This window comes from Penicillium roqueforti, assembly GCF_015533775.1.
Source record: "Penicillium roqueforti strain LCP96 04111 chromosome Unknown scaffold_26, whole genome shotgun sequence".
In the NCBI taxonomy this organism is placed as follows: Eukaryota; Fungi; Ascomycota; class Eurotiomycetes; order Eurotiales; family Aspergillaceae; genus Penicillium; species Penicillium roqueforti.
The window spans coordinates 261,784-275,895 of NW_024067590.1; the positions used below are offsets into that span (position 1 = coordinate 261,784).

Here is a 14,112-nt window from a genome sequence, read left to right on the forward strand (position 1 = left end):
CCCCGCTTCACATCAGCTCCAGACCACTTAAAAGCCTCAGCATGGTGAACTTGCCAGATCTTCTCTCGGAGGCCAGCCAACTCCGCCTAGGGGTTCCCTCCTCCTTTGGCGATAAAACACCCCGCCATGGCGGCTCCTACAGACCATTCAAAATTGCCTTTGAGGATACTGTAGAGAGGGCTGCTCGAGTCGGTCACGATTCCAATAATTGGAAAAACGAACTACGTGCAGTGAAAACTTTCTGATGTTTGAAAGAACAATGTACATCAATCAAAGCACCAAGCCTTTTTCTCAGCCCAAAACACCCGGTCATATATTCGGAAAGGGTCAATGGTACGCCACTGACTATCTGAAATCTCCATATTCCTCAGATCCAACGCGAAGCATTTCTAAATGACATGACTGATTTTCTGCTCCAAATGTGGACTGCACGGGCTCCTCCTGACCTTACTATAGTGCAACCATGCCTATACTCGGACTGGCTCACAGAAAGCCTAGATCGAGGTATCCGGCGAACCTTGAATGGAACCGCTAAATGGGGTAATGCTATCGACTATCTCATCATGCGGTCTATGATTCCAGGGTATGCTGTTCGGTTTGATCAGTATACAGGGACTTGCATGCATATAACATCATGGAAAATGATGACTTCCGCTTGACTGGGGAGGCAAAATCCGTTGTTTTCATACCATTCTTAGAAGAGAGAAAATTAGTAGCGAGTCAAGTGAAGCAGCAATGCATAGAACTACGAGTTTTAGTAATATCGCCAAGGGAAGCTATAAATTTCCCCATAAAGTGGGGAAACGTCTCGATAAGCAATTCCCGACGTCGGTTAGTGACGGTTGTTTTGGACACACCAATTTTCACCGGATGACTCAAGAAGCTAGGCTTTTCCCTTCGACCTTGCTTCTGAACATATTTTGAGACGTTGCTTCCACACATCCCCATTAATCTGTTTCACCATGGCCGTCGGACCCTTTTCCCGAGATGAGCTGGATGAGATATACGCTTTCGCAGTAGACCTGGGCCGCAAGGCAGGCAAGATGCTCATGGAGCGTGTTGACCAGCGTATTTCAGGCGCAAATGGCTCCTCTTACGCCTTTGAGGAAAAGGAAAACGCAGTAGATATTGTGACACAAACCGACGAAGGTAAGGCGGCATAGCCGATAAGGCATATCAGACTCGCTCACAGTGTTACCTGGCAGACGTCGAAGTATTCATCCGAAGCACCCTCGAGGCAAGATACCCCTCTCACAAGTTAGTATCATTACCAAAATCTGCTGGCAACAAGACTAACAGACCCCTAGATTCCTCGGCGAGGAGGCCTATGCCAAAGGCCAGTCGCGCGACTACCTCATTGACGAGCAACCAACATGGTGCATCGACCCATTAGATGGTAAAAATCAGGACCCTGGAGCCATGACCGACTGCTCATTGTTCTAAACCGACACTTAACTAATGAACCCACCTTATAGGAACCGTAAACTACACACATATTTTCCCCATGTTTTGTGTCTCGATCGGCTTCATCGTGCAACACAAGCCAGTAATTGGTGTAATATATGCCCCATTCACAGACCAGCTCTGGTCCTCCTGCAGCGGGCGCGGAGCCTGGCTAAACGAGACTCGCCGTCTTCCGCTCATCCACAACCCGACCCCGCCAATGCCTGCCAATGCGCCTTCACAGTGTATCTTTTCTTGCGAGTGGGGTAAAGACCGCCGCGATATTCCTGATGGAAATATGCATCGCAAGATTGAGAGTTTTGTTAATATGGCTGCGGAGGTGGGTAGTCGGAATGGGAGAGGTGGTATGGTGCATGGTGTACGCAGTTTGGGCAGTGCGACGCTTGATCTTGCGTATGTTGCAATGGGTTCTTTTGATATTTGGTGGGAGGGAGGTTGTTGGGAGTGGTAAGTTTTGCTTTTCTTTTCCCTTTTTCTACTTCTATCTCTTGGAGAGTCGAAGATAGGTATGCTGAGGCTGACTATTACAGGGATATCGCTGCTGGTGCTGCTATTCTTCTGGAGGCCGGTGGACTTATGACTACTGCTAATCCCCCAGAGAATGTGGATACGGCGCCAATCGAAGATGTCCGACTTGGCAGCAGGTTGTATTTAGCAATTAGGTGCGTCTTTGAATGATTTCCCTTCTAGTGTTGGATCTTGCTAATGACATTTCAGACCCGCTGGCCCATCTGCAACCGAGTCAGGCCGCGAAACACAGGAGCGGACAGTACGCGAAGTCTGGCGCCGAGTCCGTAATCTGGAATACTCACGACCCGGAGCTTGAATGGCTTAGCCTTTTGATCTTGTTTTATTGTGTATAGGTCTGATGAGACGTACAGATATACATATTGAGATGTATTACAAAATGAGGACACCATCTATTATATATACACAATGCAACTAGCAGCTATTTTGGGCTCTATACAATGATCAAAAAAAAAAAAACGAAACGTGATTGTATAAAAGAAATCACAGGGTAGATTTCGCAGATCCACGTTCCGCAATGGTCTTGGAAACAAGATCCTTAACCTCCTGCACGAGGCCAGGGGTCCCGATGACATCCTTTCCAGTCCAAAGACGCGCCTGCTCGAGACCCTGCCAAATCAAAGCCTCAGAGCCTAGGATGACCTTCCACCCACCAACAGAAGCCAGGTGAGCTATCTCAGTCCAGGGCGTGGGGTGGTAGCACATCTCCAGGATGACACCCTGCTGCTTCTCCGCACCTGCAGCAGTACCCAAGAAAGCCTGAATGATAGCGCGAGAACGCAGCTCCTCAGGAGATTTCGGGGGATAGTTAGGGATACCGGATACGATAGCCGCGGGGGATTCCAGGCGGGCAGCCTCGGCGGGGTCAGTGACGGGGATAAGAGGAGCCTGAGCATTGGGGTCAGGGTTGCGGCGACGGTCTTCCTCGAGGATGGCGGCGACCTCGGCGGCGTCGCGGTTGACGATGTAGATACGACTGGAGCCGAGCCAGCGGCGCATAACGTAGATAGCAGTGCGGGCAGTGCCGCCGCCACCGATGATGAGCGCGGGCCGGCCGCGGAAGCGTGTTGGGTCAGGTGCATTCTGTGTAAGGGCCTCCCGGATGCCGTCGCAGTCGGTGTTGGTGCCGACGTATTGACGCTGACCAGTTGTTGGGTCCTCGCGTAGGAAGATGGTGTTGCAGGCGCCAGCTTGGCGGGCGTGTTCGGTGAGGTCGTCGAGATATGGCATGATTGCGACCTTGTGAGGCATTGTCACGGACGAACCGACAAACTTCGGATTCGACTTGATCGATGCCAGATATTTCTCAATCGGCGGCGACCGTGTGTATGGGGGAGGGTATGTCTCTGATGATCCAGACACACTAGATAAGGGGATTTGAGTCCAGTTGAGACCGAGCGCGTTGTAGACTGTCTGGTGGAGAGGCGGGGAGAGCGAGTTCAGAAGAGGGTGACCGTACAGGTAGGCGACGCCATCGCGGTTAGAGGGAATGGCGATGGGCTCTTCTAGCTGCGTTTGGTTGATTTCTGTGACGGACATGATGATTGTGTATATTTACCTTCTGAGATATGCAGAAGGGAGCCTACAATATTATAAGACGAAATTCGAAATTCAGACGGAAAATCCTTAGCCTCACTAGTCACTGTTCCGTATACGTACCATGGATATTTCCTCTGCCGGGTGGGGCGGCTTTCCTACATTTCAGTTCGGGGGAAGATTGAACCGAGCCATTTCCCACTATGAAGCCACAACGAATGTATTCAGAGATCACTTATTACCTGATCTGTACTAATTGCGGAGCGAAGCGAAGCAATTAAATCATAAGCCTCGTGCGTATCACGTGACCCGGTCTTTTGGCATTGACTTCTTTCTGCCTGAAAGATGGGACAGATACATGATGATCCCGTACAGTGGGGAAACCCCAGATAGTTGCTATATTTTCAGACAGGGTGTCAGATAGAACTTAGCGTATAGGATCCCATAGAATGAAAAGGGTTTTATATGATGTTGCTCCACTAAGATAGAGGGAATTACTGTGGTCTGTATGGTCCCTATGCTTGCTAGCTGACCTCCTTGGATGGTTAGTGTTGTTGCGTCGCCCTTGTCTTATCTGCTAGGCCAGACTGCCCATCGTATACCCTCTTCAATAGCTACTCTGGTACGTACGATCACATTGATACAACTATCACATGACCTATCAAATAGGCGTCGTGGAATCTGCGAGAAAGCGATAAGCCGTCGGAGAAACAACGAAATATTCTACTCTTTCACCTATCCCACTTCCCTCGAGAAATATCATTTTATCATATTCTACATATGAGGAGAAATGATTGCTTGTTGGTCTATATAACCTCTTTCATGAGATGAAAAGTCGATGCTTCATTGTTGACAGAACATCTGCCGGGCTGAATGATTTCCCACTACTACAGCCACCAACAACCACCTCTACCCCACGATAAAGGGAACTTTACAGGAGCCAATGAAAATAACGCGGGTAATACGAGTGATGACTTGAAAACTGATAATTGCTCCGGCAGACAGTCGCCAATGGATTACTTCACAGTGGCCGCGCCTCGCCTTAAGCTTCCGGGGAAAGGCTTTTCCCCGCCACCCATGTCTAGCAATCGGTCATTGGCCGTTTTCTCCCTCCCCTAGTCATGGGTCCATTTCCGTTCATCTTATCAGACCAATAACCATTCGCTATTTCACACCAGGGCTAGATCGTCCACTGCATTGCCTCCGGGGTACCCCAGAAAGATCGAGCTGACCATGCACGCTGTCGCGGGTTACTGGAAACCCGCCGGGGAAGTCCCCACTTCTCCCAGCGGCATCGGATCTCCACAATCCAACGTCTTAAGCGAATGATCTCGGTTTGTAGACTTCGTGGCAGCCCGGCAGAGTTTGCATGTCCCTCTGAGTCAATTTCTTCTTGGTAGCAAGCCACATTGTAGGTGCCAAGAGGCAACAAAGGCAACTGTCCTCACGCACAGAAGAACTTAGAGTATTCGTTTTGCCGCGCCTTGGTTTTCTTCATTTTTCGGATTTCGAGAACCTGTCCTATACCTTTCTCCGACTCCGCATCCCCACGATTTCTCCCCCTTTCCAAACCCCAGATTCTGTCCTCTCTTTTTCCAAGGGCGAATCGACAGTCCGGGGCAATTCCTATTTATATCTTGCCCACCCTCGCGAGAAAACGTGGTGTAGGCTTTCTTTTTGGTTTCCTCTTCTCTCCCCTTGCGCTTGCACCTGCATCTCATACATCTCTTGATACATCCTACTGCCTCTCTGCATCTAGCATTGGGGATCGAGGTCGTCTGGTCACAGAGGCTCTTGCATTTCCTCTTCAATTCTTCTATATTGAATCGCTGCCATGTCTATCCTGAAGCTGGTCGAGGACCGGCCGACGCCTAGCGTGGTTTATAACTGGAGAATCTATCTTCTGGCAGCAGTGGCATCATGCACATCCTGTATGATTGGCTACGACAGTGCTTTCATCGGCACTACGCTCTCTCTTGACTCCTTCAAGAGTGAGTTCCACTTCGACGACATGTCTACTACTACCAAGAACCTGATCAGCGCCAACATCGTATCCTGCTACCAGGCTGGTGCCTTCTTCGGTGCTTTGTTCGTGTATCCCATTGGTCACTTCTGGGGTCGTAGGGTTGGCCTGTTGGCCTCTGGCTTGGTTTTCACTCTCGGTGCTGGTATCATGCTTGGTGCTAATGGTCAACGAGGACTTGGTCTCCTTTACGGTGGCCGAGTTCTCGCTGGTATTGGTGTCGGAGCGGGATCTAACATCACCCCAATCTACATCTCCGAATTGGCTCCTCCGGCTATTCGTGGTAGGTTGGTTGGTGTGTATGAGCTTGGCTGGCAGATCGGCGGTCTTGTAGGATTTTGGATCAATGTGAGTTTTCCTTTTCGTTTGTGTCCGGGTTGTTTTGTGGATACTAAGACAATATCAATAGTTCGGTATTGACGAGACCATGGCACCTAGCCACAAGCAATGGATCATTCCTTTTGCTATTCAGTTGATTCCTTCTGGTCTCTTGATCATCGGTGCCTACTTCATCCGGGAATCGCCTCGTTGGCTCTTCGGACGCGGTCGCCGCGAGCAGGCTATCAAAAATCTTTGCTGGATACGCCAATTGCCCGAGCACGATATCTATATGATTGAGGAGATCGGTGCTATTGACCAAGCCCTGGATGAGCAGCGCCGTAATATTGGCATTGGTTTCTGGAAACCTTTCAAGGCGGCTGGGACCAACAAGAAAGTCATGTGGCGTCTATTCCTCGGAAGCGCGCTGTTCTTCTGGCAGAATGGATCTGGTATCAATGCCATCAATTATTACAGTCCGACTGTCTTCAAATCGGTAAGTCGCAATCTTGTTGCGATCCATGTGAGCATTCATGACTGACGCTAATAATGCTTTTAGATTGGTGTCAGGGGTACCAACACCAGTCTGTTCACCACTGGAATTTTCGGTGTAGTCAAGACCATAGTGACTTTCATTTGGCTGCTTTGGTTGATTGATCACGTCGGTCGCCGTAACCTGCTGTTGGTTGGCGCAGCAGGTGGTTCCGTATGTTTGTGGATTGTCGGCGCGTACATCAAGGTTGCCCAACCCCAAAATAATCCAAGCGAGTCCTTGAGCAGCGGTGGTATCGCAGCCATGTTTTTCTTCTACCTGTGGACGGTCTTCTATACCCCAACCTGGAACGGTACCCCGTGGGTCCTCAACTCGGTAAGCATCCGGACATTAGTATTTGAACATTGTTCCAGTACTTAATCAATCCACAAGCGTTAAGACATATTGCTAACAGCATCTGCAGGAAATGTTCGATCCTAACATGCGTTCCATGGCACAGGCCTGCGCCGCCGCCTCCAACTGGCTCTGGAACTTCCTCGTCTCGCGATTCACTCCGCAGATGTTCACAGCCATGGGATACGGCGTATACTTCTTCTTCGCATCATTAATGATGCTCTCCATTGTCTTCGTGTATTTCCTCGTCCCTGAAACCAAGGGTATTCCTCTTGAGAGCATGGAACAGCTGTTTGACATCAAGCCCGTGCGGCATGCCCATGGGAAGATGGTCGCCCAGCTGCGTGAGAATGAAGAGCTTTTCCGAAACGATGTCGAGGCTGCTGGCATTGATACTGGAAAGATGCGCACTGAGCAAGTCGAGGATACTTCGGCTCAGCCAAAGTACGCTTGAACGATGCGGTGGTGAATCATTTCCGTGTTGGTGTCTTTTGCCGCGTTGTGATTTTGTTGTCGGACGAGGTGCCAAACCGCGCTCGCAATTATTTAGGATTGCACATCATGTGGTCTGCGTGTAATAGGATGTGCTGGTTTAAAAGAAGCAAATGACCCAATGAATATACCCCTTAGTGTCTTGTCATCCCCCTTTTGGACATATTGTAAGAAGATCAAACAGACACACGCACCTCACAGATCAGTAAACTCACACTCACATCAGTCTGTAGCTAACTAGTCATCCGATTTTGCCAACAAGTTAACATCAATATCCACAGGCTGACCCGACCATATAGCCTTCTGAACAGCCTCACAAACAATCAATGCACGCAAACCTTCCTCACCAGTACAGCTAGGCGCCGCATCTCCATTGATGACATCGACAAAATGCGCAAGCTGCAGGTCAAAAGGCGCCTTATCATCTGGAAGCGGAATCCGCTCAACAGTCAATGGTGAATTCCAGCTCTTCTCAGGGCTAGCATCATAACTCCAGCGGGTCAGGTCGGGCACACTGAGCGAAGCATCCGAGCCAAAGATTCGATAGAAATCAGAGTCACCGCCAGTCGTCGTCCGTGGGATGAGCGGGTTCTCGCCCGTACCAGTCTCGAAATTATGCGGCGACGGCGTCGCATCGCAGACCAGAAACGTGCCGACAACACCCGATGCGAAGCGCAGCGTCAGGGCAGCACCTTCATCAGCATTGTGTGGTGGGCTTGGGCGCTGTGGCAGCGTGCGCTCTGCTGTCACGCGCACGATAGGCCCGAAAAAGTGGTGCATGAGGTCGATGTCGTGGACAAGGTTGATGGGGATGACACCACCTCCGCGCTCATTCGATGCACGCCAGTCTGTTGGCGGGGCGAAATATGGATCTGGCTTGAACAAGGTCCACAGACCGTTGATAGCAATGGGGCGGCCGAGAGATCCAGCATCTAGGGCGGCCTTCGTAGCTCGCACGTAAGGATTGAAGCGGCGGTGGTGGCCGACTAGGAGCTTGAGGTGGGCGCGCTCTGGGGCTTGGGCAAACTCTAGTAGGGAGCGGCCAGTTTCCAGCGTATCGCTTACGGGCTTTTCAAGGAGAACGTGGATACCACCTGCAAGGAGCTCCTTTGCGACGGGGACGTGGGTGTGGTTTGGTGTGCAGACGATTGCTGCGTCGGGACGGTGGGGGGATGCAAGTAGTGAGGCCACAGAAGGGTAGTAGTTGGTTTTAAGACTGGATGCGGTTGCTTCGCCAGCCGGCATTGGGTCAACGAGCGCAATTAGCTCTGTTGAGGGGTTTGAGATTACGGATTGCGCATGACGAGGGCCAATAAGGCCTGCGCCGATAATGGCAACCTTGACGGACATGGCGATGATTGGGATGAAAAGCAGATTTCGGTTCTGAAAGAATTGAACAAATTCAAACCCGTTGTAACCCGTAGAGCTGAAGCAGAAAGTGTATTATTATTGCGCCGGACTCCGAGTAGCATGACCATTCGGCACCGGTTCTCCGGTTACATTCCGACCAGCACGGTAAAAACCTTGTCGGGTATCTACGGGTATTTTCCTTCTAAGGACAGGTGGGCAGGAAGCATGTTTAATGGGGAAGCAAAATTCCGCGTGGTGGGTGGAACAGTGCACTCCAGGCGTGGTGGAATTGGTGGGAAAACGAAAGCGGGTCAGCGTTTACCCAGACATATGACCCTCTATCAGGTTCGGCCTCGTCATCAAGACACGAATCACAGCAGACCAGGAAAAACGTTCAATCATAGAAAGCACCGTAGGGGATAACGTTTTGTCGCAATCATTTTAGTATCTTCCCTTTTGATAACCTAGAAAACACCTAATATTGTTGTGAAATCCTCGCTCCCTTAATATCTCCGCTTGCAAACTTTCCTAAAAAGAGAAGAAAGACTGACACGAACCCACCTTTTGAATTTATAATATCGACATAGAGAAGAAGTACCCATTCATAACTTCCAAATGGCTTTCAATCGTCCCGCTATCGCCTCAATGTCCTTAGGTCGGCCCTGGGTACACGACCTACCCGGCAAGCTGATGCAAGCCGCAGCCCACGGCTTCGAGGGCATTGAACTCTTCTTCGACGATCTAGACTGCTACGCGCAGCGGGTATTTAGCGGTGATCACCACGAAGCCGCGCGGTCAACACGGTTGATGTGTAAGCGCCTAGGGCTGACCATTATCTGCCTGCAGCCATTTTCCATGTACGAGGGCCTCATCGACCGCGCGGAGTCAGATCGGCTTATCAATGAGAAACTTCCCAAATGGTTCACACTGGCGCGGGCGCTAGGCACAGACATGATCCAGATTCCGTCAAACTTCCTAGGTCCAGACCCGAAGACCGGTGCTGCCCGCACCACTGGCGACCGCACAGTCATTGTTCGTGATCTCCAGCGCTTAGCAGATTTGGGCGCCGGGGCTGGTTTCCGCTTTGTCTACGAGGCTCTCTGTTGGGGGGATCACATTGATACCTGGGAGGCCTCGTGGGAGGTGGTCCGTGATGTCAATCGTCGCAACTTTGGTCTCTGTCTTGACTCCTTCAATATCGCCGGTCGTGTATATGCAGACCCTGCTAGTCCTTCGGGTCGCACCCCCAATGCGGCTGCGGACTTGGCTGCCTCATTGCAGCGCCTGCGCATTGCCAATATTGACCCGGCCAAGATCTTCTATGTCCAGCTTGTTGACGGTGAGCGTCTTTCCGCCCCGTTGGATGAGAAGCATCCTTTCTATGTCGCTGGACAGCCTGCCCGCATGAATTGGTCCCGTAACGCTCGTCTATTTCCCCTTGAGGAATCGCGTGGTGGTTATCTGCCCATTGTGGATATCGCTCGTGTCTTCTTCGAAGATCTCGGCTTCCGCGGCTGGGTTTCTCTTGAACTCTTTAGCCGAACTCTCGGAGAGACCGATCCATTTGTTCCTGCGGACCACGCTCGCCGCGGTATCGACTCATATAACAAAATGGCTCGTATCTTGCGCTGGGAAGAGCCTGCTGAGAAAAACTCGGTCCCAACTCCGGCGCCTCAGTCACCTGTTCAACACCGTCTCTAGGTCGGTCTTCACTCTGCTTTTTCGTTCTGTATATATGGCATATGTACATACATCTTTTAGCGACTTTTAATGATCTTTATTGTTCCACATACCTGTACTCGATGGACAGAGAGGGCGCTTTCCAGGCTTCATCGAGCTCTATTACCTAACCAGTGTGCTTTACCTACCAACACTCTACTCTGTACAATGAAACGCAACCCAGATGAGGATTAACTTGTACTGTATGATGTGAGCAGTATCGCAGTGAATAGCTGACAATGCCATGCTTGTCTGCTCAATTCAATTGCTTATTTAGGCGCTCTTGTTGTTGATCTTAAGGAGCTCAACCTCGCTGTAACATAGTTAGTTTCCCGATAGCATTATCCACTTGCACGAACTTACAAGATAAGAGTCGAGCCTGCGGGAATCTTGCCAGCTGCCCTGTGTAGAAACGAAATGTTAACATTTTCAGCTAACGGATGTCAGTATGTCGAGTGTGTTCACATACTTGTCACCGTAGCCATAGTCCCTGAGAAATATGTTAGTGGTAGTCCGATATTCTCTTGTTCGATGTGGAATTTACTCACGGGGAAATGATCAGGGTTGCCTTCTCTCCTAGGGTCATCTGCAAAACACCCTCATCCCAACCTAATCAGACAGAGAGGTAGTGTTAGCATCCAATTTGGAATGTGAAGAAGTTAAATAATTGAAAGTCTGAATGATTCTATTGAGAGAGAGAAAAAAGAGGATATGATACCCTTGATGACCTGTCCAACACCAATCTGAACAGTCAAAGGGCCACGGCCGGGGGTTCTGGAGCTATCGAATCTATTGGGATGAATAATTAGTATACAAAATACTCAATTCATAACCTAAATGACTCTAGGTATGGCAGTCAGCTTACTGCTTGCCCTGGAAGCCCTTGTTGGACTTCTTAGCGTCGTAGAGCCATCCCGAGTAGTGGATAGCGACCTTGTCACCCGAAGCAGGCGAGTCAGTGCCGTTGCCACGAGTAATAATCTTTCTCTCGACACCCATTTTAAATTCGTTCGTATTAAGGTGAGACGATAAAAAGTCAGAGATGAAAGAAGAAGTGAGGTTCGAGGGGCAACGCTGATTCGTAATTTTCTAAAGTGGGGGTCCTTCAAGCCTCATTGTGGTCACATGATCTACGTCTCCGAGTGGTTGGAATCCTCGAGTGTATGATTCCCTACTCCTCATACGAAAACATGCGATCCTTTCTGTATCGCATCTGGTAGCATTTCCCTAAGTGGTTCCTTACATGTCAAAAAAATGTATCCTGTTCCAAAGATTCACCGTTAAGACTCTTTTCATGGGCATTATCGCCTTGGAAGCATACTTTCTCGATTCTCGATTTATTCCGTTTGAACCTCTTCAAGTTGATGACGCGCACTCATTGCAATTGCCGCATGAAGGACTGCAGGATCTTCGCACGTCTAATGCACCAACTGACCTAGAATATACCAACGTAATCCAAGTGTCAGCGTTTGATCCAATTGAAATGAACCCGACTTTGATCGACAAGAGACGAATTATAAAATTTACAGAACGGGGGTGTGGGCCTTTATTGTTTATGCCCAGACATTGTAGTCTGATCGTCTGAATGTGGATTCTCAGCCTTACGCCAGGCACGGGTCCTCTTATCGGGCAGCTGCGCATATCATACTATATCCTACCAGTGCCACTTGGAGAGCCCTGTCACCCTTTCAATAACGGATTTCATTGCAGACCCATCATTAAATGGTTGTGGATCATCGGTGGCTGGGACTTTTAAGAGCCCATACTTGCACGTTCGAATGCGTTGATCTTGTTTTTGCCAGTCAGGCATGTGAATTAACATCTGGATTTGTAGGGTCGAAGAAGCGTACAAAATAAGAAGAGAAGATGTCATGGCTGCGTATAAACTCCACTCCTGCCGATCCGCCAGTGGTACGTGCCCAACTACATATTGTACTTGATAAACGGTACTGTGCATTAATATGGAAATTATTCTTCATTTTACGAACACATGTCGGATAGTATTACACTTTATATGCTAGGAATGTCTTTGTGGGTGGTCATTATGCCTCAATGCACGAAGTAGAGATACCCATTTCCCAGATCTATGTTGTATGCACGGGGTACAAGATAAATTGATATGTAATTGCAAGTGGACCCAGTATATCATTGGCCACCATGGAGTACATATGGAATACACACCGAATATTTACAATAATGTTGCCTATGATGTATTTCATTTGCGAGGCGTTGTTTTAGGGGTCCAGAACATGATACAGTACCGCAACCCAAAACATTCGGTAGACCTGACACACCCTGAGACAAATCCTGATACATATACTGGGAGTTCTCGACACTTAATTTCGTTCAACTTTACTCCGTATGTTAAAGTGTTTGAAAAGATGAGCCGGGCTATTAATAGAGGCTCCGTACATATACATTTACTCTCACGTGACACGGCAAGTGTTTCACATCCTCCAAACAGCACGGGAGGCCTGGGCTTCAATATAAAGGATCAGGGGTAATGTAGGCACTGCCCTTAAGGCTGGATCTCTTCAGGTTGTAATTGAGCTTCTCGGGAATATCATTAAACTCTCCATGGAGGCTCCGGAGTCTTTGGGAAACTACGGTGTAGAGACTGAAAATGAAGGACCGAAGGCCGGAGATAGCGTGTGAGAAGTGTTTGAGACAAAATACTCGTACCGTGGTCAAAACACTGGGGCTATGGAGCGATCCTCAGAGGTGAAATGCTCCAGATCCGAAGCTGCCCAGGAGAAGCTGACTTGGGCCTCTTTCACAGACGGTGGCTTTTTAATTGGGTTGATATTGTTGGGAGAATACAATAGTACCGTACGGAGTACCCTCTTCATTATCACTTTAGCGGAGATTAAATCAGATACAAAATTCAGGGGTATCAAGAAGCCCATTGGTCGTTGCATTGGGGAAATGAAACTCCGCACGTTCTGGGCTGCGCGTCCTCAGTCAAAGTACTCCGTACCAGCGTACATACTAGGGGTTAAGGTACAATTTAGACAAGGATAGGTCGGGCAGTTACAGAGCACAATAATATTACATCTATACCGTGTGAAAGGAAAAAGATTGCTAGAGGATAGAGTACTTAATATGATGATATTGTAAGTTACGTGGGGAAAAGGACCTTTCTGTGGCAGAAAGCCAAAAGTTCACCTTCTAGTCTCTCCTTTCTCATCCCTCCAACCCCCTAATCCCAGTCTCATGTTTCATTGCTTTTTCTTTTCTTTTTCTTTTCCATTATAGTCTTAACTCCCGGATCTCATTTCCTTTTGCCTCGGGGCTTCTGTCTGTCCAATCTCCAAACCAATTCAACGCCCGCGAGGGGCAATTTCCGTTTCGCTTCGCCTGTTGCGCTTAATGATCACAACATCCGCGATCATTTATCTGAAACACTTCTGTAGCACGGCTAGCAGTGCCTGGTATGTCGAGAGATTGATATTCATGATCCTTGGTTCATAGGCAAATGATTGCCGTTATCATCCTAGTCCGACCTGCTTGTCTTAGTTCAGGACAGATTAGGCGGACTGGTGTCTTACGCTTAAACCTAGTGTTGGATCACGTTTTTAACTCCTCGGTAGTCTGCAGATTCAGCCACCATTCGTCCTTCCAGCACTTGTTGCATCTCCCCCTCCAAACCCGCACCGACGTCCCTATCTCCCTAATATCGGCGTCCCGCCGTTACGCCCAAGAAGCATCTTAAAGCCAGCAGCACCAACGGCGCATGTGACTGCGAGTGAGATCTTCTGTAGCGATCACGAATCGCCCGGATACACATAATTTTTGG

At 49.1% G+C, this 14,112-nt stretch overlaps 7 protein-coding genes across 7 annotated transcripts; 4 read left to right on the forward strand and 3 right to left on the reverse strand.

Annotated features, from left to right (window-relative positions):
* Window positions 1-962: 962 nt before the first annotated feature.
* LCP9604111_7845 (inositol monophosphatase family protein) lies at window positions 963-2,290 on the forward strand (the record flags this gene model as incomplete). The annotated part of the gene is made up of 6 exons (XM_039075922.1): window positions 963-1,149; window positions 1,206-1,257; window positions 1,308-1,396; window positions 1,476-1,911; window positions 1,995-2,126; window positions 2,182-2,290. 6 exons carry the CDS (start codon window positions 963-965, stop codon window positions 2,288-2,290), a joined length of 1,005 nt encoding a protein of 334 aa, XP_038926234.1.
* Window positions 2,291-2,475: 185 nt separating this feature from the next.
* LCP9604111_7846 (shikimate dehydrogenase family protein) lies at window positions 2,476-3,531 on the reverse strand (the record flags this gene model as incomplete). Its single annotated transcript, XM_039075923.1, has 1 exon — window positions 2,476-3,531. The coding sequence occupies one exon, from the start codon at window positions 3,529-3,531 to the stop codon at window positions 2,476-2,478; it is 1,056 nt and encodes a 351-aa protein (XP_038926235.1).
* A 1,831-nt stretch (window positions 3,532-5,362) lies between these two features.
* LCP9604111_7847 (sugar porter family MFS transporter) lies at window positions 5,363-7,209 on the forward strand (the record flags this gene model as incomplete). Its single annotated transcript, XM_039075924.1, has 4 exons — window positions 5,363-5,899; window positions 5,961-6,365; window positions 6,429-6,737; window positions 6,826-7,209. 4 exons carry the CDS (start codon window positions 5,363-5,365, stop codon window positions 7,207-7,209), a joined length of 1,635 nt encoding a protein of 544 aa, XP_038926236.1.
* Window positions 7,210-7,484: 275 nt separating this feature from the next.
* Window positions 7,485-8,597, reverse strand: LCP9604111_7848 (Gfo/Idh/MocA family protein; the record flags this gene model as incomplete). Its single annotated transcript, XM_039075925.1, has 1 exon — window positions 7,485-8,597. The coding sequence occupies one exon, from the start codon at window positions 8,595-8,597 to the stop codon at window positions 7,485-7,487; it is 1,113 nt and encodes a 370-aa protein (XP_038926237.1).
* A 615-nt stretch (window positions 8,598-9,212) lies between these two features.
* On the forward strand, window positions 9,213-10,298 carry LCP9604111_7849 (sugar phosphate isomerase/epimerase family protein; the record flags this gene model as incomplete). Its single annotated transcript, XM_039075926.1, has 1 exon — window positions 9,213-10,298. One exon carries the CDS (start codon window positions 9,213-9,215, stop codon window positions 10,296-10,298), a length of 1,086 nt encoding a protein of 361 aa, XP_038926238.1.
* Window positions 10,299-10,589: 291 nt separating this feature from the next.
* LCP9604111_7850 (FKBP-type peptidyl-prolyl cis-trans isomerase) lies at window positions 10,590-11,315 on the reverse strand (the record flags this gene model as incomplete). Its single annotated transcript, XM_039075928.1, has 6 exons — window positions 10,590-10,629; window positions 10,680-10,718; window positions 10,786-10,806; window positions 10,865-10,925; window positions 11,035-11,105; window positions 11,182-11,315. 6 exons carry the CDS (start codon window positions 11,313-11,315, stop codon window positions 10,590-10,592), a joined length of 366 nt encoding a protein of 121 aa, XP_038926239.1.
* A 2,370-nt stretch (window positions 11,316-13,685) lies between these two features.
* On the forward strand, window positions 13,686-14,105 carry LCP9604111_7851 (uncharacterized protein; the record flags this gene model as incomplete). The annotated part of the gene is made up of 2 exons (XM_039075929.1): window positions 13,686-13,747; window positions 13,907-14,105. The coding sequence occupies 2 exons, from the start codon at window positions 13,686-13,688 to the stop codon at window positions 14,103-14,105; spliced, it is 261 nt and encodes an 86-aa protein (XP_038926240.1).
* Window positions 14,106-14,112: the final 7 nt, after the last annotated feature.